This window comes from Antechinus flavipes, chromosome 1, assembly GCF_016432865.1.
Source record: "Antechinus flavipes isolate AdamAnt ecotype Samford, QLD, Australia chromosome 1, AdamAnt_v2, whole genome shotgun sequence".
In the NCBI taxonomy this organism is placed as follows: domain Eukaryota; kingdom Metazoa; phylum Chordata; class Mammalia; order Dasyuromorphia; family Dasyuridae; genus Antechinus; species Antechinus flavipes.
Window position 1 is genome coordinate 720,408,221 of NC_067398.1, and position 25,211 is coordinate 720,433,431.

At 49.3% G+C, this 25,211-nt stretch overlaps 1 protein-coding gene across 8 annotated transcripts; it reads right to left on the reverse strand.

Moving 5' to 3' along the window:
- Positions 1–550: 550 nt before the first annotated feature.
- On the reverse strand, positions 551–11,764 carry P2RX6 (purinergic receptor P2X 6). 8 transcript variants are annotated; one of them, XM_051973258.1, is made up of 12 exons: positions 9,178–11,759; positions 6,568–6,718; positions 6,005–6,076; positions 4,480–4,555; positions 4,080–4,173; positions 3,636–3,716; positions 3,162–3,303; positions 2,677–2,786; positions 2,085–2,178; positions 1,649–1,861; positions 1,399–1,476; positions 551–1,008 (listed from the first exon to the last, which is right to left on the reverse strand). In XM_051973258.1, the coding sequence occupies exons 1-12, from the start codon at positions 9,696–9,698 to the stop codon at positions 784–786; spliced, it is 1,857 nt and encodes a 618-aa protein (XP_051829218.1). In that variant the 5' UTR covers positions 9,699–11,759; the 3' UTR covers positions 551–783. The 8 variants fall into 8 exon arrangements, with proteins under 8 accessions (XP_051829218.1, XP_051829220.1, XP_051829214.1 ...); XM_051973260.1 differs by having other exon boundaries at positions 1,649–1,714; positions 9,178–11,756; XM_051973254.1 differs by having other exon boundaries at positions 3,636–4,173; positions 9,178–11,763.
- Positions 11,765–25,211: the final 13,447 nt, after the last annotated feature.

The window sequence follows — 25,211 nt, forward strand, 5'->3', positions numbered from 1 at the left end:
GGAACAGGGCGTGTCGGGGCTGGGAGGGGCCTAGGGCAGGCCGTGTCGGGGCTGGGAGGGCCTGGAACAGGCCGTGTCGGGGCTGGGAGGGGCCTAGGGCAGGGCGTGTCGGGGCTGGGAGGGGCCTGGAACAGGGCGTGCCGGGGCTGGGAGGGGCCTAGGGCAGGGCGTGTCGGGGCTGGGAGGGGCCTGGAACAGGGCGTGTCGGGGCTGGGAGGGGCCTAGGGCAGGCCGTGTCGGGGCTGGGAGGGGCCTGGAACAGGGCGTGTCGGGGCTGGGAGGGGCCTAGGGCAGGGCGTGTCAGGGCTGGGAGGGTCGGTGCCCTGGGGTTCATATAAGCAGGAGGAGCTGTCCTGTAGGATGCGGGTCCCAGGTCGCGCCCCAAGGCAGCGGCACCTTGTCATTCGGGGACCCAGGCTAAGGCCGCGCGTTGGGGGGCCCCTCCCGAAGCCGGGTGCGTGAGCGCCACCGAGGCTCCCCCAGGGCGACATCTGAGGTCTGGGCACAGACCACGCCCCCCACTTGGGCGCACCCCAATAAAGCACAGAGCTGAGGAAGAGACGTTCTCTCCTTGTTGCAGGGGCCGGCACAACCCGACAGGCAGAGGGGCGGGTTTCAAGGCACCCCAAGTCAGAGGAAAAGGGAGGGCCCATGGACGGCCACAGCCTCCGGGGGGCCACCCCAGATCTGTCCCCATTAGCAGAGCTGGAAGCTGAGGCGCAGTGAGGTCCGGGAGCCCCAAGAAAGGAGGAGCCGGGCTCCTTGCTCGGGGTGTGTCCGTTGTCACGGGGTCTCCCAGTGGGTCCTGGGGCTCTCGAGGAACGAGTCACAGCCTTGGAGGCCCCGGGGCGCGGCCCCGTCGTTGGGCGGGCTCCTCCTGGCAGCCTCCGGGCCCCCCTCGCCAGCGGCCTGGCCCGCTGTTCCCCGAGATCGCCCGGGCGTCTCCCGGCCCCCGAGTGCGGAGGCCCGCGTGGACTCGGGTCCCCCTTTGCCCTTGGGGGCCTTGGCCTGCGGGCGGAGGGTTGGCTCAGGAGGCACCGGCCCTACGGGCATCAGGGATCCCAGGACCGGCCCTGGCAGCAGCCAGCGGGTTAACGTGCTTCCTCTGCCAGCCAGTGACCCATTCGGGGCCCAGGAAGGACAGCCCTCACCCCAAATTCATGCTGGGGAGAGCCGGGGCTCCCGACCTGGGTACATGTGGGACCCTCAGTCACCCGGGGGCCACACTGGGGGAGCCCAGCTGCCAAGGAGAGGACCCCCAAAGTCCCTTCTGGCTTCAGATGAAGCCCCCCTCCCCAATCCAGAGGAGGAAGAGAAAGTGGAAGAGGAGGAGGAGGAAGAGAAGGAAGGAAGAGGGGGAAAAAGGAGGAGGGAGAGCAGGAGGAGGGGGATCTTCACCTCCTCATACTTCTCCCCCCAGTAGAAAGGGGCCTGTCGGTCCACGTACAGCAGGAGCAGATCGCAGAGGAAGGTGGCCTGGGGGGAGGGGCAGCGTGAAGGACCCCACGCCCCCTCAAATGGGAAGGGGCCCGACTCTCAAGGAGCTGCGGGGCCTATCTCACTCTCCAAGGCTCCGCCCCCTCATAGGCTCCACCCCCAGGACCCTTCCCCCCAGGCCCCGCCCCCTCCCCAGTCCCCACAGACTCACCGCCCCCAGCAGGGCCATTCCTGTGCCCAGAGTGATCCCTGTGGCGATGACACTGAACTTCCCGGCCTGGGAAAGAGACGGGCCTCGGGACACCGGCCTCCCCAAGGCGGGGGGAGCTGCCCTCGGGCCTCCCGCTGGGCCCTGCTCAGGAGGCTGGGGGCGGGGGGCGTACCAGCAACAGCCCAGCCCGGGCTGATCCCTCGGCAGAGGTCCCTGCGGCCAGGGTCAGGCAGACGGGCAGGAAGGGTCCGGGTCTTCCTCCCCAGCCTCCGCAGCCTCCCCACCCTGCCCCTGCCCCTCCCCCACCCTGCCCCTGCCCATCGGGCCACGAACCTCCCTGCGGGACATTCCGATAGGAGGGAGCCCAGCTGGCGGCCCTGCCCGGAGCCCCCGACCCGCCCGCTTCCGCCCCCACGTGGGCCTGGAGCCGCCCTACCTGGCCGGCCACGAGGATCTCAAACCGGATCCCAAAGAGCTTGAAGAGGCTGCGGGCCTCCCTCCCTGGCGGCCTCCACCAGCGCACGGCTGCCCTGGACGGCGGGGACACAGGCCCTGAATGGCGGGAGCTGAAGGGCAGGGCTCTGGCTGGGCACAGCCTGGGGGGGAGCTGGCAGCAGCGCGAGGCCCTGAGGGGGAGGGGCACGGACGGGGGGGGGGCACAGAACCCTGGGGGGAGGGGTGACAAAATCCTGGGGGGGGGGCACAGAACCCTGGGGGGAGGGGTCACAGAACCCTGGGGGGAGGGAGCACAGAACCTTGGGGGGAGGGATCACAGAACCCTGGGGGGAGGGAGCACAGAACCTTGGGGGGAGGGGTCACAGAACCCTGGGGGGAGGGGTGACAAAATCCTGGGGGGAGGGAGCACAGAACCTTGGGGGGAGGGGTCACAGAACCCTGGGGGGAGGGAGCACAGAACCTTGGGGGGAAGGGTCACAGAACCCTGGCACGGACGGCACAAGGGCCGCTCTCCAGCAGGGAATGAACCCGGGTGGGCGCCCAAAAGCCCTGGGACCTCCACGGTCACTCACCGGAAGTTGTGGCCCTTCTCCTGCAGCCAGAAGGAGTAGCGGGGCTGGCACTCGCTGCCCGGGCGGTCCAGGTCACAGTCCCAGGTGATCTGAATCCTCACGACTCCCCCCTGCCGAGATCGAGAGCCCAGGAGTCAGCGCCAGCGGAGGCCTCTGCTGGGGGGGGAGGGGCGAGGCTGGAAGGGGCCCCTTGGGTCTGCAGATGGGAAAACTGAGGCGGGGGAGGGGGGGCATTCGGCTTCCCCATGGCCGCACTAGCATGGCCAGGACCCAAGGCTCCTAAAGAATCCAATTTCAGAGCCCGAACCATTTTACAGATTAGGAAACTGAGACTCAGGGCCCTGAGAGGATGCTGGGCTCCCCACTGTCCCCAGTTTTTATCCCTGTTTCCCCAAGCCCGGCCAGGGGCCCCCAGGGTGGGTCCGGAGGACAGCCAGGGGCCCGGGGTCAGGCGAGGGCGGGAGCTCCCGCCCCGGGCCACTTGCCAGGAGGGCCAGGTCCTCGAAGTCCCCTCCGGCCGCCGCCACCACGTCCCCCACGCGGAAGACGGGGCAGAGCGGGCTGGCCAGGGCGTGGTACCGGCAGCGCTTGAAGTACCCGCCGTCCCGCGTCTCCAGGGTGTTGGCTCTGAGGGACGGAAGCGCCCGGGGTCCGAGGGGCTCCTAGAGCTGGGGGGGCCTGTGACCCCAGAATTCTACCGAGCTCCCAGGGCGGTGGGGCCACGGGGCTGGGAGCCGTAGGACCTAGAAGCGCCCTTAGAACAGGGGGCATCGGGGCTGGGAGGGGCCTGAGAATGGGGGCGTCGGGGCTGGGAGGAGATGAGAACGGGGGAGGGGTCTGAGGACGGGGCGTCGGGGCTGGGAGGGGATGGGAACATAAAGTCCAAGCTTGGGGGTGTCAGAGCTCCCCCAGATCATTCCTCTCCGACTCAGAGAGCCCCACCCTCTCCCGCCCCTTACTTGAGGAAGTTGAACTTGGGGAAAGTGATGGAGTTCTTGATGAAGAGGGTGAAGTTCTGCGATTCCAGCAGCTGGGGCTTCCTTCGGGAGGGGGACCCCAAGATCATGGAGGCCCCAAGACCGCCCATCGGGGCCTCCCCTCCCACCCACGGCAGCCGCGCCCCGCCTCCTGGGGGCTTCCCACCCTTTACGCGGGAGGCTCCCCGGGACAACCAGCAAGGGAGCCCCGGTCTCTCCGTCTCCCGACCCTGCCCAGGGATTTCTGCTCCCTTGTCCCTTTCTAGTGCGCAAAGGGCTATGGGTATCCCCATTTTACAGACGGGAAGACAGGTCAGGAGGCCCGCTATCCCCCAGCAGGACTCGATCCCGGGGCTCCCCGGAGCAGGGGCTTGGGGGGGAGGGCTGCCCGGGGGGAGGCCCCAGGGCCAGGCAGGGCGGGCAGACCTGGGCACGGGGCCGCTCTCCACGGGGCACCAGCCCCAGATCTCGCAGGTCTGGTAGGATGAGTTAAAGGGGACGCACTTCCCGGTTTTGATTCCTGGAGGGAAGCCAGCCCAGTCCTTGCTCTGCCAGCCCAGGGCCCCAACCCGGCCCCGGACCCAGAGAGGTCCCAGAGAGGGACCTCACGGACCCAAGCCCCTTCCCTCAAGTTTACAGAAGGGGAAACTGAGACCTGGGCAATTGAAGCCCCACAGCCGCTGAGATGACCCTCAGTATTTGGACTCCAGCCCGGCTGAGGTCCCGAGGAGCCCGGGGACCACCAGCCCTCAGTGCTCGGCACCCCAGGCCCGCAGATGGGGACAAAGACCCTTGGGAGATCAGGAGGGGGGAGTGAGACAGGTACCGTGGCTGTGGCTCAGCGTCTCTCCCGCAGGACAGTCTTCGTCAGCCAAGCAGGGAGCCAGGGGCACCGAGGGGTGCTGGGGCGGGGAGGGAAGGGGGACTGTGAGTTAGCAGCCCCCCAGAATCAGGGGAAATGGGGAGGAGAGAGAAGGGAGACTGAGCTAACAGCCCCCCCAGAAGCAGGGGGAAATGGGGAGGAGAGAGAAGGGAGGCTGAGCTAACAGCCCCCCCAGAAGCAGGGGGAAATGGGGAGGAGAGAGAAGGGAGACTGAGCTAACAGCCCGCCCCAGAAGCAAGGCGAAATGGGGAGGAGAGAGAAGGGAGACTGAGCTAACAGCCCCCCCAGAATCAGGGGAAATGGGGAGGAGAGAGAAGGGAGACTGAGCTAACAGCCCCCCCAGAAGCAAGGCGAAATGGGGAGGAGAGAGAAGGGAGACTGAGCTAACAGCCCCCCAGAATCAGGGGGAAATGGGGAGGAGAGAGAAGGGAGACTGAGCTAACAGCCCCCCCAGAAGCAGGGGGAAATGGGGAGGAGAGAGAAGGGAGACTGAGCTAACAGCCCGCCCCAGAAGCAAGGCGAAATGGGGAGGAGAGAGAAGGGAGACTGAGCTAACAGCCCCCCAGAATCAGGGGAAATGGGGAGGAGAGAGAAGGGAGACTGAGCTAACAGCCCCCCCAGAAGCAGGGGGAAATGGGGAGGAGAGAGAAGGGAGACTGAGCTAACAGCCCCCCCAGAAGCAAGGCGAAATGGGGAGGAGAGAGAAGGGAGACTGAGCTAACAGCCCCCCCAGAAGCAGGGGGAAATGGGGAGGAGAGAGAAGGGAGACTGAGCTAACAGCCCCCCCAGAATCAGGGGAAATGGGGAGGAGAGAGAAGGGAGACTGAGCTAACAGCCCCCCCAGAATCAGGGGAAATGGGGAGGAGAGAGAAGGGAGACTGAGCTAACAGCCCCCCCAGAAGCAGGGGGAAATGGGGAGGAGAGAGAAGGGAGACTGAGCTAACAGCCCCCCCAGAAGCAGGGGGAAATGGGGAGGAGAGAGAAGGGAGACTGAGCTAACAGCCCCCCCAGAATCAGGGGAAATGGGGAGGAGAGAGAAGGGAGACTGAGCTAACAGCCCCCCCAGAATCAGGGGGAGCCAGCAGAGTAACTAATCCAACCCCCCTGATCACAAGGGGAATTGACCCCCAGAGAGGGGAGGGGGAAGGAAGGGAGCAAAAGAGGGCAGGGGAAAAGTTGGGGGAGGAGATATTGGGTGTGAGGGGAGATTGGCCTTCAGGGCAGCTGCCCTGCTCTGAGTTTCAGGATCCCTTTCTTTCTCACTCTCCTTTTCCTCCCCTCCCAGTGTTTAACGGTCCAAGTTGGAGCCTGAGAGGAAGGGCGCCCCCTGAACTGCCCAACTACAAGGGAGGCCTGAGGCGGGAGCTGTCCATGGTAGAATGGCCAGCTCTGACAGGTAGTGAGCTCTCCGTCACCACCGGGATGCCCTGTTGGGGAAGGCAAGAAGAGATCCCTCGGCCCCACTTACCTCTGGGCACTTGCCCTGCACCTGCCCCGGGGTAGCGAGGAAGTTTGTTACCAGGAAAAAAACGTTTTCTCCCTGGAGGGAGAGAGAGCCAGCTGAGAATGGTCCTGGGTCCCCCGGAACTCAGAGCTGGACCTGAGTGGGGCCTCAGGGGCGGAACTAAGGCAGGGCCCGCAGGGCCTTGCCCTCAGGCGCTGAAATTTAGAAGGTGCCAAAATAGCCCCTTCTGGGGGTGTCTTTCTGCTCACGGCCCAGCCGGCGGCGCCCCCTGGTCCTCTGCTTGGTGACGGGTCTCACCCTGAGGGGTCAGCGCCACCCCCAGAAATAACTATCAGTTGTAGACACTCCCAAGACGGTCACACACGACCCCCTCCGGCCCCTCCCCTTAGCTCTCGTTTGATACATCTTGGACACCCCTGCAACGTCCCCACCAGGTGGGGGGGAGGGTCTCATAAGGGGGGCGGGGCCCAGCAGGGAGCCTGGGGCCTGGTCTCAGGGAGCGGGAGGAAGGCTGTCCTCGAGGCATAGTGGGGGCGGGACCTCGGCCAAGGGAAGGAGACCCTCACCTGGGGGGGCTTCGTGTAGTCGGCCACATCCCACACGCGGCTTCCCAGAGCCTCCATCTGGGCCACGGAGACGCCTTTGAGCTTGGTGATGACGGAGACCCGGGGGTCAGACTCCTTCTCCTGATAGCCCTTCTGGAGGAGCAGGGACCACCTGCCGGCAAAGCCGCCAGCGCTGGCAAAGGGGGCTCTGGAGGCCCCTCACCTCCCCCTCCCACATGGTGGCTCAGCAGCCTTCCTAGAAGCCACCTTTGAGGTGTCAAGGAGGGAGCAGGCCCCCCAAGAGATAAGGACCCCCAAAGAGACAAGTGCCCTCCCCAAAGAGAGAAGGGCCCCCCAAAGAGACAAGTGCCCTCCCCAAAGAGACAAGTGCCCTCCCCAAAGAGAGAAGGATCCCCAAAGAGACAAGTGCCCTCCCCAAAGAGAGAAGGGCCCCCCAAAGAGACAAGTGCCCTCCCCAAAGAGAGAAGGGCCCCCCAAAGAGACAACTACCCTCCCCAAAGAGATAAGGGCCCCCCAAAGAGACAAGTGCCCTCCCCAAAGAGAGAAGGGCCCCCCAAAGAGACAACTACCCTCTCCAAAGAGATAAGGGCCCCCCAAAGAGACAAGTGCCCTCCCCAAAGAGAGAAGGGACCTCCAAAGAGACAAGTGCCCTCCCCAAAGAGAGAAGGGCCCCCCAAAGAGACAACTACCCTCCCCAAAGAGATAAGGGCCCCCCAAAGAGACAAGTGCCCTCCCCAAAGAGAGAAGGGCCCCCCAAAGAGACAAGTGCCCTCCCCAAAGAGAGAAGGGCCCTCAAAGAGACAACTACCCTCCCCAAAGAGAGAAGGGCCCCCCAAAGAGACAAGTGCCCTCCCCAAAGAGAGAAGGGCCCCCCAAAGAGACAAGTGCCCTCCCCAAGAGAGAAGGGCCCCCCAAAGAGACAACTACCCTCCCCAAAGAGATAAGGGCCCCCCAAAGAGACAAGTGCCCTCCCCAAAGAGAGAAGGGCCCCCCAAAGAGACAAGTGCCCTCCCCAAAGAGATAAGGATCCCCAAAGAGACAAGTGCCCTCCCCAAAGAGAGAAGGGACCTCCAAAGAGACAAGTGCCCTCCCCAAAGAGATAAGGGCCCCCCAAAGAGACAACTACCCTCCCCAAAGAGAGAAGGGCCCCCCCAAAGAGACAAGTGCCCTCCCCAAAGAGAGAAGGATCCCCAAAGAGACAAGTGCCCTCCCCAAAGAGATAAGGATCCCCAAAGAGACAAGTGCCCTCCCCAAAGAGATAAGGATCCCCAAAGAGACAAGTGCCCTCCCCAAAGAGAGAAGGGCCCCCCAAAGAGACAAGTGCCCTCCCCAAAGAGATAAGGATCCCCAAAGAGACAAGTGCCCTCCCCAAAGAGAGAAGGGCCCCCCAAAGAGACAACTACCCTCCCCAAAGAGATAAGGGCCCCCCCAAAGAGACAAGTGCCCTCCCCAAAGAGAGAAGGATCCCCAAAGAGACAAGTGCCCTCCCCAAAGAGAGAAGGATCCCCAAAGAGACAAGTGCCCTCCCCAAAGAAATAAGGATCCCCAAAGAGACAAGTGCCCTCCCCAAAGAGAGAAGGGCCCCCCAAAGAGACAAGTGCCCTCCCCAAAGAGAGAAGGGCCCCCCAAAGAGACAAGTGCCCTCCCCAAAGAGACAAATGCCTTTCCCAAAGAGAGAAGGGACCTCCAAAGAGACAAGTGCCCTCCCCAAAGAGATAAGGATCCCGAAAGAGACAAGTGCCCTCCCCAAAGAGATAAGGATCCCGAAAGAGACAAGTGCCCTCCCCAAAGAGAGAAGGGCCCCCAAAGAGACAAGTGCCCTCCCCAAAGAGAGAAGGGCCCCCCAAAGAGACAAGTGCCCTCCCCAAAGAGAGAAGGGCCCCCCAAAGAGACAACTACCCTCTCCAAAGAGATAAGGGCCCCCCCAAAGAGACAAGTGCCCTCCCCAAAGAGAGAAGGGACCTCCAAAGAGACAAGTGCCCTCCCCAAAGAGAGAAGGGCCCCCCAAAGAGACAACTACCCTCCCCAAAGAGATAAGGGCCCCCCCAAAGAGACAAGTGCCCTCCCCAAAGAGAGAAGGGCCCCCCAAAGAGACAAGTGCCCTCCCCAAAGAGATAAGGATCCCCAAAGAGACAAGTGCCCTCCCCAAAGAGAGAAGGGCCCCCCAAAGAGACAAGTGCCCTCCCCAAAGAGAGAAGGGCCCCCCAAAGAGACAAGTGCCCTCCCCAAAGAGATAAGGATCCCCAAAGAGACAAATACCCTCCCCAAAGAGAGAAGGGCCCTCTTGAGTTTTCTCCACAAATGGCCTTGGAGAAGGACCCAGCACTTTGGGGCCCAAACCAAGCTGAAAGCCACAAGGGGTCAGACCCAACCGCCTGGGGCCCCGGGGTATCCACACTTGACCTTATACCCCCACCCACTAGCAATGGAGTGCTCTGCTCCCTGCCCCCTCACATCCCACTGTGCTCTCCCACCCCGACCCCTCATGGACCCTCCGAGGAGACTTTCCGTCCCTCCCCACCCCAGCTTTCATTCCCACCCCTGCTGTCACCCCCTTCTCACAGTGATCCCCATCTTTTACCCTCCCCCACAGTGACTCCCCTCTCTTACCCAATTACATATCCCAGGATGCCTAGCTGTAGGACCCTCTGCAGAGCCCCCACCCACCAGTTCCTGGTGAGGACATATTTCTCTGTCTTGTAGTCCAGGAGCCTCCACCCGCGCAGGGACCCCAGCAACCCCATGCTCAGCCCGTGAGTCAGCACAGGAGCGGTGAGCCCGTCTGCCCAGGGCAAGCTGCCCACTTGGCCAGGAGCCTGGAGGCCCCGTGGGGGAGGAGCCGGACAGGGGGGCACGGCCCCAAGCAGGGGAGGCCCCCAGGGAGCTGAGCCTCTACTGAAGCCCGTTTTTCTTGTCTGAGACCCAGGACCCCCCGTTGTGAACTGGGTGATTTGGATTACAGAACCCCCTTCAGGAGCTTGGGGACCTTCCCAATTCTCAATTCTAAGGCCCCCCAAGTTCTGACATCCCCCGTTCTCAGCCCCCTCAGCCCTGACACCCCCTGTTCTCAGCCACCTCCCAGCCCCGACACCCCCTGTTCTCAGCCCCCTTCCAGCCCTGCCATTCCACATTCTAGAGTCTCCCAGTCCTACCAGTCAGTGATTCCTTGTCAGAAAAATCCCTGGGGGAGAGCCAGGAGTCCCAGCTGCTGTAGAAGTGAGGGCTCCTCAGCTTGGGGCTCATTGACCCCCCACATTTGCCCCCTCCCCTCTGAATCTGTTTTCTCACCAATAAGATGATGGGCGAGCCCCATCTGAGCCCCACCTCAGCCCCCCACAGCTTTGTGCCTCGACGCCCTTAACAATCAAGAACACGAAGCAGCAGCTGGCGGGTTCGAGCTTGGTGGGGGGAGAATTTAGGGGGCAGCTGCCCCTCCTTTCCTTTTAAAAATTCAATTTTGTTTCACGTTCATGGTTTAGGTTCTTGCTTCCCTCACCCCGCCCTTAACGAGAAAGCCCAAACACCTGTAGAGGAGCCAAGCAGAAGAAACACCCTCTGCATGGATCTGCCTTCAGAGCAGCCCCCCCCCCGGAGGGGGACGGTCTGGGGTCTTCAGCCTTGTCTGACCTGGGGGGTCACCCAGTGTTGCTGCTACAGGGCACCAGCCCTATTCCACAGCAGCGTTCTGTTCCATCCCCTGGCCGGTCCCCACTGACACTCCACCCTTGGATTTTCAATTCTTTGCCACCACAAAACAGAGCTGCTATAAATATTTTTGTACAGAGATCCTTTCCCTTTTTCCTGGCCCTCTTTAGGTGACAGACCTCGTATTGGTGTTGCTGGATCTAAGGATACATACAATTTGATGGCGCTTTGGGCTTAGTTCCCTATTGCTCCCCAGAATGGTTGGGTCAGTTCACAACTCCACCAACAATGCATCAGCGTCCCAGTTTTCCCACATCCTCTTCAATATTTAACATTTGCCTTTTCTATCAAATTAGCCGATCTGATCAATGTTAGCACCTCAGAGTTGTTTTAATTTGCATTTTTCTAATCAGCGATTTAAAACTTTTTTTTATGTGACTATTGATAAATTTGATTTCTTCATGTGAACACTGTTCCTATCCTTTAATTATTTATTCATTGGGTAATAGCTCTTATCCTTATAAATTTTGCTCAGCTCCTTATATGTGTGAGAAATCAGGCCTTTATCAGAAGAACTTGCTTCAAAGATTTTTTTTCTCTTTTCTTATAATTTTAGCCGTGTTGACTCAAGATAGTAATGAAAGAAACCATGACGGAAAAAGTTGTCCCCCTATAGAGACAAAACTGATGAACGCCAAGTACAGATTGAAGCCTACCTTTTTAAAATTTTTCTTCATTTTTCTCCTTTTTTTTGTCTTCTTTTTTTTAAAACAAATATGGAGATACGTTTGCCTAACTTTACATGTAAAATTAATATCAAATTATTTGTCTTCTCAAGAGGGGGAAGGTCAAGAAGGAAGGAGAAAATTTAAAACAACATTTTTGGGAAATATTTAATGAAATAAATGAAAATATATTTTAAAAACAATAATTTTAGCTACATTTATTTTGTTTGTGCAAAAACTTTAATTTAATGATTTTTGTACTTTAAAATTATCTATTTTACCTTTTGGGAAACTCTCACTTTCTTGTTTGGTCATGATCTCTTCCCCTACCTGGAAATCTGACATAGTTTCTTCCATACTCCACCATTTTGCTTTTTCCCTTATGTCTAAATCATATATCCATTTTGAGCTCATCTTGATATGAGGTGTGAGATGCTGGTCTATGCCTTTTCCTGCCAGCTTAATTTTCAATTTTCCCAACAGTTATTGTGAAATAGTAAGTTCTTCCCTGGTTCTTTTAACTAGAATTTCTCTTTCTAGCTCTCCCTGATGAGTTTTGTTAGTAGCATATTAAAAAAAAAAAAAGCCGATGATTTTTGTGAGTTTGTTTTCTTTCTTGCAACCTTCATGAAGTTATTAGCGGTTTTGATTAATCTTTCAGTTTATTTCCAGTAAGTGCACACCGTCATATCATCTACCAAGAGGAAGAGTTTTCTCTTCTTGCCTGTTCTAATTCCTTCCATTTCTTTTTTTCCTTTTATTGTTATAGCCAGCATGTCCAGCACAACATTAAACAATAATGATGATGAACATCCTTGGCTCTCCCTCAGCCCCCTTAGCTGAGAACATTGCCTTTCATTATACAGAAAAAAAAACAATCTCTTATGACCCTCTTCTCCCCTCCTCCTCCTCCTCTGCCTCATAGAATGAGGTGACCTCACTCCCTACCAAGGCTGGCCCCTGTCCTTGTTCAGGAGATCCTCAGGCCATTCCACCTGCTGCCCCTTCTCTGTTGTCCCCACTTTGACTTATTCTTCACTTTTCCCTCTCTCCTGACTCATTTCCTACTGCCTACCCACAGGCCCCTGGGCCTGTTCTTGATCCCGCCAACTCTTGTCCTCCATCTCACGTCCTGAAAAGTTGCCCAGACGAAGAACGCCCGCTTTCTCTCCCGTCACCCCCTCCTTCAGTTCCCATGATCCACCAGCCCCGCTCCCCGCCAAGTTACCAAGGCCCCCTTGGTGGCTAAATCTGATGGTCTCTGCTCTGACCTCAGACTCTGCCCATCGTATTCTTGATGTTCTTTCCTTCTAGGTTTTCGGGCCCCCCTTCTACTCCCTGATTCTCCTCCTCCCTCCCTGACCGCCTCTCCTCCATCTCCCACACTGTATCATGCTGGGGATCACCCCCCTAACTGTGGACTCCGTCCTGGACCGTGGGCTCTTTTTTCACAAGATCTCATCAGCTTCCAAGGACTTCCCGATCTTCTCTATCCAAACCTACCTGTCCTGCCTCAGCCTCCCTGCTGGCCCCAATCTTAAATCTCCACGGGCTTTTCAGAAATATCAAACGGGATGTCTAACAGGGGTCTAAAGCAGACCAATCAAACACGGGTCTAGAGGGGAACTCCCATGGAGCCGCCGTTCAGACACTAAAGGGACATTCCTAAAATGGAGGTGTGTGTTTGGGGAGCAGGACGTGGGCTCCGGCCAACCTCCCTATTGGGAAAGCTGGGCTCCCGCAGAGCTCAGCTGATGAGTGAGAGTCCTCCTTCTTATTAAAAGCCTTTTTATATTTATAAAGTAATTTACATATTATATAAAGTATATATTATATAATCTTATATATTAAACATAAATTTGCACGTAGTAATTACATGGGGCTAAGAATGCCCATACATAGAGCGTTGCTAATTTACCCAAGTTCCCTGTCCTTGTAAATTCTCCCTGTTCTTGTCAGAGACAGCTTCCACCATCTTAACGGACACCCTTGTAAGGCCCCGGCCAATCAGAAAGCAACACCTGCCGGGTCAGGGTCCCGCTCCTCAGTCTATGATCAATGTTCCCCATTTAAGTTTCCTCATTTATGCCTCTAAAAATGCCCTGTCTGCTCACAGGGTCTGACGAGGTGTTCCTGGACCCACTTTATCAGCAAGGAGCGACTCAGTACCGATAAACTGGTCTGTCTCCGAGCTCTCGTGCCTCAGTTTGTCCTGTTTGTACATTTCTATCAGGTCAGCCGGAGCTTCAGCAGGACTCAGGCCTGGGATTCCCATCTTCAGGATGACCCTGGGAGGGGGATCCCTAGAGTCCTCTATGGTTGATTTTACTGAGGGACTTTAGGGGGATCTCTGGAGCCCCAACTTTCCCCTCTGACCTCAGGGGAGCCTTGGGAAAGTCATTTTATCTTGACTGGCTGGGGAAACGCCACCCAGTCCTTTTATCTGCCGTGTTTGGGAAACTTTTCTCTCCCTTTATCTACTTTAGCTAGGGAGCTTTTTTAAACAAGGGAACCCCAGCTATTGCTTTGAAAGCTCCTACCCGGACTGCTAGAGAAGTCCTTGGAGCGAAGAAAGCCCTTGGGGCAGGATTAATTCTGTTTTCTGCAAATAACCAGGATCCAGTAAAAGAGCTCTAAAGATTTCTCTTGTTTGTTTTTCTTATTGCTGCAACTGATAAAGATCTAAAGGGATGAAGTCTCTAAGACTTTCCCAACTAGCTTCTCCACCTTGAGTGAAAGCCAGAGAGCGAGGAAGACTGCATTGTGCTTCTGTCTTCTCTGTCTCTCTCTCTCTGTCTCTGTCTCTGTCTCTCTCTCTGTCTCTCTCTTGAGTATATAGTTATCCCTTCCACATCACAACTTTCTCCATCGTGTTTTTGATATGTCTCAGGCCAACATAAGAGATTAAATGGGAATTTGGAGATTGTTTTGTGGAAACTGCAGATAAGAGAAGGCCAGCAAATGACAGAAAAAGTTGAAACTCAAAAATGCATAAAAATATATACTAAATCTATAAAATATATAACATACTTTATCTTTTAATATTGTAAAAAATATTGTTTTTTTGAAGTTAAAATAAGTAAAAAATTAAAGTTTGCAAAAAGAACTCAAAAATCAGCAAACAATACAGAAAGGTTAATGTTTTTACTTAACATTGACTTACATATAGCCTATATCCAAATACTTAACCCAAATTTTACCATAAAGTGCTCTAAATATCTCATTAAAGAAAAAGAAAAAATTCGAATTTCTTCTCTGGTATGAAGGGAGGGCCAAATAATTTTACGTGAACTTTCCAGGTGTCGGGAGCATTGTTCCCCTAACCAGCTCCATGTGGAAGGAGAACCAGTGAGCTGACTTTTCCTGTTGAGAAACAGGAACCGAGGAATCTAATCTGCAAGCGGGAGATTCCCTGGCCAAACATCCTTTCTACCTGTTACCCACAGCGTGCCCCTTCCTATCCACGCAAAAGGACCTCCACTTTCTCCTCCAGTGCAGGAAGCTCGTTCCACACAGAACCATCATTTGTGGGAGAAGAGATGACCCCAGCCTCTGGAGACCCCAGAGAGAGGTTTTCTTTGCCTTACTGGTTTGCTATGGCCCATATCCAGATTCCATTTTCCCATCTGAGAGGGGATTTCAGCAGTTTTAGAAAGCAGAACCTGGAATTCTTCCAATTAACAAAGCTCGCCTCTGTCAATGTGTGCTCCATGTGCTTATTTGTTTATCTTCCAGTCTCTCTTGCCTGTATCCTGAGTGACAGATTCTGGCTTGCCAGAACCAGAGCAGACGGGGCAAACTCTCACATGGCTGGGAGAAGCTTTGACCCCCCAGAACAACTTCTCCCACAGAGGGAAGAGAAGGGGTGAGTCCTCCTGAAAGCGAAGCGCTTCCTCATGTGTGCAGAACAGTCTCTTCTACCAGGAGAAAAATCTCCAAGGCTCCTAGGCAAGGAACTTGAAGACGAAGCCTTGAATCTAGTTTTTGATCTTGGTGTAGATCAGGCCTGATTTTTGACTGGCAAAGAGCAGGTGCAAAGATAGCTCCAATTATTGGAAAATAAGGCTTCTAAGGCAACAGATAAATTGTGTAATTGTGGGAAATACAAACAGCATTCCTTTTGGAACTTCCTTGGAAAAATTCTCAAGCTCTTGGGACCGAGGAGAGCTCCTTGTCCAAGCTGGTATGATCAGAAAACTCCTTCCACAAGGGCATAGAGAGCCCCACCTTGTTCTCTCAAATTCCAGACTTGCTAGTGGAAAATGACTGGGGGAAATGTGAGTTCTATTCTCGGGTCCACGTTTCTGTGCCCTGATTTACCAGTTTTGAGGAGCCTCTCCATGCCCATTCTGTTGTGGGACAGGGCCAGCTGATGACCAGAATCTGGACTGGTCTTTTATACTGACGGTACCTCTTTTATAAAGGACCGAAGCTGCCACAGTCTCTGATGGTGGAATTTGGTGACCCGCTTCTCTTCCACCCCCTGTCAGGAGAGCAAGTTTATCACTTTGCCCAAGCTCACTCAGGCTCCGCTCTTGAGCCTGCTGGGCTGTCCAATGCTCTAGTGCAGGGGTCCAGCCTCTGCAGGGGGTCCAGGGGGCTGAGCAGGAAGAATAGGGTCGGTGTCCAAGGAAGACAGGAGTTGTGGGGTAGTTTGAGTGAGGAACTGATGGAAGTGATGCTCCCACTTCTCTTAGGCTCCTTCGGGGTTTATTTTATATTAGATCATGATCATATACTTTTCTTTAAATCAACATAGTCTTCAGCCATGTGTCTGACTTATTGACCTTTATATGTTACTACATTTGACATTTGACATTTGAGTAAGTTTTTTATGGTTAAATGTTAATTATTGATTACATTACACGAAGTCAATAATGAAAGGTCAATGTTATACAAGGGTAAATGTCAGTGAATTTTGTTAGTTTACTTATGTCTTCTTTGTTAATTCTATGGATTGTTTGATTCCTGACTTGAAACCATATACATAGGCATTTAGGGCAATTCCTAGTTATACTTTAACCATCTTTTGGTTCCTAGATATACTGACCTTTTCTGAGTCTAAGTTGGTAAACGCCATTATTTCTTGGACCTTTGGATTCTCTCCCATAATGACATAATGACTATGGAAAGCATAGTGTTCTCTCCTTTATCATTTGTCTCAGTGAGAAATTAATTTTATTAGGACAGAAATATGCATGTGGAATGGTTTCTAGTTAACTTGCCCAAATTCCCTTTGTCACCAGATTTTTTAGATAATATTTTAGTGTCAATCAAGCCAATTATAAATAATAGAGGAAATAGTAGTCTGCTAATAAGAATCATAGAAGGAAATGTTGTTCCTGAATGAGTGTTGTGCACATTTGATCTCAGTGCTGGGCTTTGCCAATCAGCTTAGACAATATGCTTCCGACATCTGGGAGTCTTTAACCTTCCCCAGCAAGGCAACTTCCAAAGCTGACTTCTAACCATTATCCAGCCACCCAAAGCCCTGGCCATGGAATGCTGCTCTGCCCATTCCAACAGCATTGATCCCAAGAGACCTGCTGAGTGCATGAAGCTGTAATGCTGGCCCCTTGGCAGCCCCAACTTTGGGATTCATTTGTCACAATCAACGGCAAAGATTTCTTCCTTCCTATTCTTTGTAACAATACTTAATCAGTCCAAGACAACACTGAGGTTGAGAAATGGAAACTGGTTTAAAGTAAACCAAGGCTCTGGGCTCTGGGTGACTCTTCCCATGGAGCTTCCATTCCCACTCTGTTTTTTCATAAGGGGGAGCTGCTCTGGCACTCAGGGAATAGTGGACATAGTAAGGCAGTCCTGGGTGTCTCCTGCCATCACCCATAGGCCTGCTCATTTCTGTTCTGCCTGCCCAACTTGCCAGGCATTCAACCAGCACACATTCAGTGGGCACCCCTTGACATGTACTACATTTGAACATTTACAAACCGATTTCATAAATATGTCCCAAACTGGCCACTATAAAATTTGTCTTGTTACTGAAAACCAACTCACTCATTGGGTTGAATGATTTTCTGGTTCTGTGGCTACAGCTGCCTTTGTTGCTAACGTACCTACATTGTGCCCCATTTTGGTCTCCCAGATCATATTTATTCTGACTGTGGGTCTCGTCTCAAAAATACTGTGCTTCCCTAGGTCTCTTGTAATCTTGGGGTCACTCCAAGTCCTCTGCTCTCCATCATTCTCAGAGATCAAGTCAGGTTGAGTGCAAGACTTTCATCAACAGGTTGTTATTTTCTGGAAACCGCCCCCACACACACACACAAATAGCCATATCTTCCCACAAAGGGGGAATTATGGATCACTCCCTGTGAAACGCTAGTTAAATTTCCTCCTATTAAAGCAAAGCCTCTCCCCCAAGGATACATATCCTTGCCAACCTCATAAAGCTTCCTCCTGACAAGATGGCCTGAATCTCACCAGGCAGAGACTTTGATCCAGACTTAGCCTTTGGACTTTTTTTTTTTTTTTTGGTTTTGTTTTGTTTTTGAGCCTTTGGACTTTTCATGGTGCATTCTCAACCTGCAGATAAACTCTACATCAAGAACTTTCAGTAAACCAGCAGAACCTGAGAAGGTATTTGTCAAATACTGCTGACCAGTCCAGCTGCATTAGAGGTTATAACAAAGGGCTCTTGGATGTCCTCCTCGTGCTAAAGCGGGTCCTCCTTGCGTAATAGCAGACAAGTACCAAGAGTTGTTAAATACTGTGGTTAGACCAAGTAGCTCTCTATCCTGAAGTAAATGTACCTGAGACACCTGTAGGAGAATGGTTGCTTTTTTCCCTACCATTCACTCTTGGTTCCATCATCTTTGGAATCATCTTGTGTAGAAATGGCCCTTTCCTGCTCCACTCTGTGATTCTAACATTATTGTCCGCCACCCTCTCTACCCAACCAGATCAGGTCAGGGGACAAATACAGCATGGATTATGATTTGCACTAAACGCTTTTGCATCGTGATGATCTTAGCTAGGTTAGTTACCCTTTGTCTCTGGAGAATTTTGACCAAAATTTTTTGTGGTAGAGACAAGGGCTCTTGCACAGGTCAGATTTTTGTCTGGTAGACAGATCCACTAAGGCTTCGCCAGCTCCTCCTCAATCTCCCACATCCCTCAGGCACCCCATCCTGTACCCCAATGATGACCAAAGAGGTAAGATTTTATGGTGACATAGCTTTGGTTCTGCTTCCAGCATAACAGCTCCCTGGGAAAAGCAGAGGATGACTGGTTCCCCACTTGTGTAAGAGCAGGGTCTGGGGAAGGACTGTCCCTTACTTTTTTTTTCCTCTTTTTTTAATATTTTATTTTATTTTATTTAATAATAACTTTATATTGACAGAATCCATGCCAGGGTAATTTTTTTTTTTACAACATTATCCCTTGCACTCGTTTCTGTTCCGATTTTTCCCCTCCCTCCCTCCACCCCCTCCCCTAGATGGCAAGAAGTCCTATATATGTTAGATATGTCCTAGATACAATATATGTTTGCAGAACCGAACAGTTCTCTTGTTGCACAGGGAGAATTGAATTTAGAAGGTAAAAATAACCCGTGTCCCTTACTTTTAATTTTTGTCTTAACTGTGGTCTTTTTTCATAGATCATTCTGTTTTTGTTTAATGATTGTCATAACATTACTGTTAATATTGTTATTCAGTCATGTCCAATACTTCATGATTCCTGAGGGGGTTTTCTTGGCAGAGATAATAGAGAAAAGATACTATCTGGTTATACTAGATACCAGAGATACTGGAGATTCTTTTCTCTAGATCATTTTATAGATAAGGAAACTGAGGCAAACAGTATGAAGTTTGCCCAGGATCAGCTAGGAAGTATCTGAGGTGGGATCTGAACTCATGAAGAGTATTCCTATCTCAGGCCGTGCTCCATCTATGGTACCCACTAGTGGCCCCCTTTTCCTCTCAGTTTAACTCTTCTTGTAAAGTTTTGGTAAGGAATAATGCCATTATTAAGTCAGATATAAGCCAGAAAGAACAAATGTTAGAAAGGGATTCTTGAGCCCCATGGCTTTGGGGTGGGTTAGCCCATCCACCAGAGCACTGCTAACTGGAGGGGATCTGCTCTAGGAGAGTACAAAGGCATCAGACTATTTTACCAGCAGGATGAATATTACATCAATCTGCTCCTTTCCTGCTCCACTCCTAGTTTGCCAACTGTAAGCCCAGCGGGGCACCTTCTAACATGACAGGTTTCACATAGCCAGCAAATGTTAACCGTGAGAGTCTACCATAGACTCAGTTCCTCTATCCCTCTTTAGCCAGAATGACATTTGCCTCTCTAAATTAAGAAAACAAAGATCAATGGTAAGATCATTGTAAATACACACACACACACACACACACACATAATGTATTATATCTATGGGAGACTCATATAGATAATCATAATGTAAGATTATCATAATTATACATATTATGTATAATATACAGGAGACTATATTATATTATATATAATATATAGGAGACTCATATAGATAATCATAATGTAAGATTATCATAATTATACATATTATGTATAATATACAGGAGACTATATTATATTATATATAATATATAGGAGACTCATATAGATAATCATAATATAAGATTATCGCAATTATATATTATATATATAATATATAGGAGACCATATTATATAGATAAGCATAATATAAGATTATCATAATTATATATATTATATATGGGAGACTATATTATATTATATATAATGTATAGGTGACTCAGCAGAGATTAACTACTTTTTCTGTTCCTGATATAAATAGAGCAGAACCCTTCACTTGAGATGACACTGGAGGCACATCTCAGAATTCTACTTTTATAAGTCTTAGGATAAGAGCAGCCTCTGGAACATACCCAAGGCTTCCTGAGGTGCTGTGGGTACCGGTGACTCTGAGCCACTTTTTTATTTGTACAGAAGGAGCCTTTGTCTCCCTCCCTCCTGGCTCGCACAGAACGTGTGAAATACTCCACTTAGTACCATCAGTATCAGGATTTGATCATTCAAGGGGCCTAATAGGAAAAGGATTACTAGAAATTTGGGAGTACGAGGGCATGGACATAGAGAGATTCTGGTTATCAGCTGCTAAAGTCTGTAGCTGATCTCTCTTCCAGAATTTGGAGATGGTCTATGTCATGAAATCAATTATCAGCATCTCTGCTGAAGTTGAGAAACTAATTCAAGACACAGCCAAGGTCATAGCTGAAATGACTATTGCCTTCCTCTGGGTGGAGAAATGATATTGCAGCATTCTCTGGTTAGATGAGATTTTCTCACTGCTGCCCAGAGCAGAGCATGAACTATTAACTATTATCAACCAAACTTCTGGTTCCTACATTAACCAGAGGGAAGTAGTGGATCAGTGGATAGAGCAGTGGGTCTGAAATCAGGAAGATCTCAGTTAAACACTTAGTAGTTGTGTTTAACACACTTAAAGAAGGAAATGGCAAACCCTCTACTTTCTTTGCCAAGAAAACTCCACGGGCAGTAGGTTCTACAGGGTCACAAAGAGTTAAACACGAGAGAAAAACAACAAAAACATTAACTAGCTAAGGGATAGTACACAAATATTCATAAATTTCAGCAAATCATGTCAAAAACTCAATGAAATGCTAATGAAACCCATGCATGTGGCAATTGCTTCTGGAGGATTCCTTCTTAGTTTTCCTAGCTCTTTTACTAGTTTCAAGGAGATGGCATACTTCTTTCTATCATTAAATAGACCCTTATTATCTTAGTTCTTATAATTATCCTTCCACCTTGTATTCAATCCTGCACTAATTATTACACTAAAACAAGTTCAAATAAGGCTCCTAATCAAGCATGTGAAGTAACGATGAAAATATGCCGAATTGTATGGATTCTATATTGCTCTTTTGCTTCTGTAATATGCTTTCTGCTAATATAGATTAAGTCTGTAAATAAAGCGATTAGCAAGAGAAATGTCTCCCAAGAATCAAAGGAAAAAATTATGAAGTCATAATGGATCATTTACTTTTAATCCATTTTTAAATCAATAATCTGTTTCCTGTTCTGTTAATCTGGGCAATTTTTATTTTCTGTAAATATTCACCCATTTTGTTTAGCTTGTCAATTTTATTTGCATGTAACTGGGCAAAATACGGCTAAGCATAGTGGGGTCTCTAATCCCAGTTTGTACCTTAGCTTTAGTGTCTTCAGCAGGGGGGTAAAGTCAGGAAAGTTGCGTATTTTAATATCAACTAGGGAGTATTACAGCACAGTTGAGCTTTAGCTTTATTTAATGAATTGAATGCTTGAACACACTTTACGCCATTCTTCTGTTAATTTGGGTTAATTGTATGATCGCGGTGGCTGGCATGAGATTTACCAACCCTTTTTATTATGATTTAGCCAAACTTTCATTTATAGCTCAATGTTAGTCACTGCTGTAACCCGTGGGGGTGTGGTAAAACAAGGTGTCATGGGCTCCTTTAAACTCAAGGAAAACTAAAAGGGCATACTCACCGGGTTGCAGGTCTAATAAAAATTAACAGTAAGGCCAGGACCAAACCTTTGTGCTTGTGGGACTGATTAAAGCCCAGCTAAGCATTTTCAGTGCTTTGCTTTGGGTTAAGCTACACAAACAATAAATAAATTTTTAATAAAATTTGAGTTTGTATACTATGTCAGTATTAAAAGTTTTGCAACTTTTTTTTTTTTTTAACTTATAAAACAGATGAATTAAGGTTCTGGTTTGAAAGATGGAATACCCATCTAGTTTATAAAAGCTTATAAGACGTTTAAGGATTCTTCTATAATATCCTATAATATTGGTGGAAATTTTCATTTGGGAATTTTTTTCCCCAGTTTCCTTCAGTTCCATTTTGTCCTCTGGTCCTAAGATATCTGAACAGTTTTCCTTTATATTTTACTGAAATATGACATCTGCACTGTTTTGTTGTTCTTTTGTTGATGACTTTCAGGTAGTTCGATAATTCTTTCTTTTCTTTTCTTTTTTTTGCTGAGGCAGTTGAGGTTCAGGGACTTGCCCAGGGTCACACAGCTAGAAAGTGTTAAGTGTCTGAGGTTAAATTTGAACTCAGGTCTTCCTGACTTCAAAGCTGATGCTCTATCCACTGCGCCATCTAGCGGCCCCTTCAATAATTCTAAAATTTTTTGTTCATAACATTTTAAGTTCCAAACTGCCTTCTTCCCTCCCTCCTCACCATTTGCTGAAGATTTATAAATATATGTAAAACCATACTATGCATACTTTTATCAGTTTTTTGTTTAAACGTGGATAGCATCTTCCCCCATAGGTGCTACAAAATTTCATTGGGCACAATTATTCCTCAAACAATATTGCTGTTACTGTGTACAATATTCTCTTGGTTCTGCTCACTTCATTTTTCATTATTTCATGCATGTCTTTTCACATTTTTCTAAAACCAGCCAGCTCATTTTCTGTAGCACAATAATATTCCACCACGATCCTGTACTTGTCTAGCCATTCTCTATTTAATGAACATGCCCTCGATTTCTAGTTTGTTACTACCACAAAGAAAGCTACATATTTTAAAACATATGGCTTTTTTTCTTTTTTCCCGATCACTCTGGGATGCAGATCTAATGGTAGTATTGCTAGGTCAAAGGGTATATACACAGTTTTATAACTTTGGGGACTTATTTCCAGATCGCTCGCCAAAATGATTATATTAGTTCACACTTCCACTAACAGTGTAATTATGTCCCAATTTTTCCACATCCCCCCCAATTTTTGTCAGTTTTCCCTTCTATGATTTTAGCCATTCTGATAGATGTGAGATAATGTCTCAAAGTAGTTTTAGTTTTCTTTTTTTAATCAATAATGACAGAGCAGTTTTTGCATAATTAACAGTTTTGATTTCTTCATAGAAAAACTGCCTCTTCATGTCCTTTGACTATTATCAATTGTGGCATGACTCATATTCTTATGAATTTGATTGTTATCTATATATTTGAGATTTGAGTATCTGAGAAACTATAAAATTTTGCCCTATTTTTCTATTTTTCTTCTAATCTTGGCTACATTTGGTTTTATTTGCACAAAACCTTTTAAATTTAATGTAATCAAAATTATCCATTTTATGTTGCTTCCCTCTACTCACCCAGAGGGTTTACAACTGGGTTTCTTACCTTACCAAGTCTTCTGACGTCTCGGGCGCAGCTACCACCCTGCTCACAGAACACCGGTCAAACCAGATCGTCAGGCACGGCAAACGTTTATTGCCACTTCCCTCTCTCCTGCTTTCTTCTCCTTTTACATATCTCCCCATGGCACGGTTACAATTACTTATATAGACCCCATCTGCGTTATTCCCCACCTGGATTGCCTTGATAAATTACAGGCCATTCGGAGTTAATCATCAATTTCTGTCTTTACTTAATGCGCATATCCTGGCCCTGCGGCCCCTTCAATAATTCTAAAATTTTTTGTTCATAACATTTTAAGTTCCAAACTGCCTTCTTCCCTCCCTCCTCACCATTTGCTGAAGATTTATAAATATATGTAAAACCATACTATGCATACTTTTATCAGTTTTTTGTTTAAACGTGGATAGCATCTTCCCCCATAGGTGCTACAAAATTTCATTGGGCACAATTATTCCTCAAACAATATTGCTGTTACTGTGTACGAAATTCTCTTGGTTCTGCTCACTTCATTTTTCATTATTTCATGCATGTCTTTTCACATTTTCTAAAACCAGCCAGCTCATTTCCTGTAGCACAATAATATTCTACCACGATCCTGTACTTGTCTAGCCATTCTCTATTTAATGAACATGCCCTGGATTTCTAGTTTGTTGCTACCACAAAGAAAGCTACTATATTTTAAAACATATGGCTTTTTTTCTTTTTTTCCCGATCACTCTGGGATGCAGATCTAATGGTAGTATTGCTAGGTCAAAGGGTATATACACAGTTTTATAACTTTGGGGACTTATTTCCAGATCGCTCGCCAAAATGATTGTATTAGTTCACACTTCCACTAACAGTGTAATGATGTCCCAATTTTTCCACATCCCCCCCAATTTTTGTCAGTTTTCCCTTCTATAATTTTAGCCATTCTGATAGATGTGAGATAATGTCTCAAAGTAGTTTTAGTTTTCTTTTTTTAATCAATAATGACTGAGCATTTTTTGCATAATTAACAGTTTTGATTTCTTCATAGAAAAACTGCCTCTTCATGTCCTTTGACTATTATCAATTGTGGAATGGCTCATATTCTTATGAATTTGATTGTTATCTATATATTTGAGATTTGAGTATCTGAGAAACTATAAAATTTTGCCCTATTTTTCTATTTTTCTTCTAATCTTGGCTACATTTGGTTTTATTTGCACAAAACCTTTTAAATTTAATGTAATCAAAATTATCCATTTTATGTTGCTTCCCTCTACTCACCCAGAGGGTTTACAACTGGGTTTCTTACCTTACCAGGTCTTCTGACGTCTCGGGCGCAGCTACCACCCTGCTCACAGAACACCGGTCAAACCAGATCGTCAGGCACGGCAAACGTTTATTGCCACTTCCCTCTCTCCTGCTTTCTTCTCCTTTTACATATCTCCCCATGGCACGGTTACAATTACTTATATAGACCCCATCTGCGTTATTCCCCACCTGGATTGCCTTGATAAATTACAGGCCATTCGGAGTTAATCATCAATTTCTGTCTTTACTTAATGCGCATATCCTGGCCCTGTGGCCCCATGGACATAACAATTTTACATCTCAATTCTACCTCTTATTCATAAATTTTTCTATTCCTAAGTCTGGTAGGTACTGTGTTCTGTATTAGTCTGGTTTTCTTATGGTATCTTCCTTTATATCTAGATCAATTATCCATTTTAATTTTATCTTTGTAAATGATATACGACATTGATCTATTTCCAAATTTCTTTCAACCACTTTCCAGTTTTCCCAATAATTTTTGGAATCAGTGTATTCTTATCCCCAAAGTTTAAATCTTTGCATTTATCAAACGCAGGATTACTATCATCATTTACTGCTGTGTATTGTATGTCTACTCTGTTCCACTGATCCACGATCGCATTTCAAACACAAGCTGCCCCATTGGAGAAGCCAGCCCAAGTGTTCACGTGCACTATTTGTGTCGGCCTGTGGCAGAGCTTGAAGCCCTGATTAGTCCCTAACTCGACTCTGACAATGACGACCAGATTTTGGTCTGGATAATTATTGCCTTACACGATACTTAAATATCTGTTGCTGCTAAAT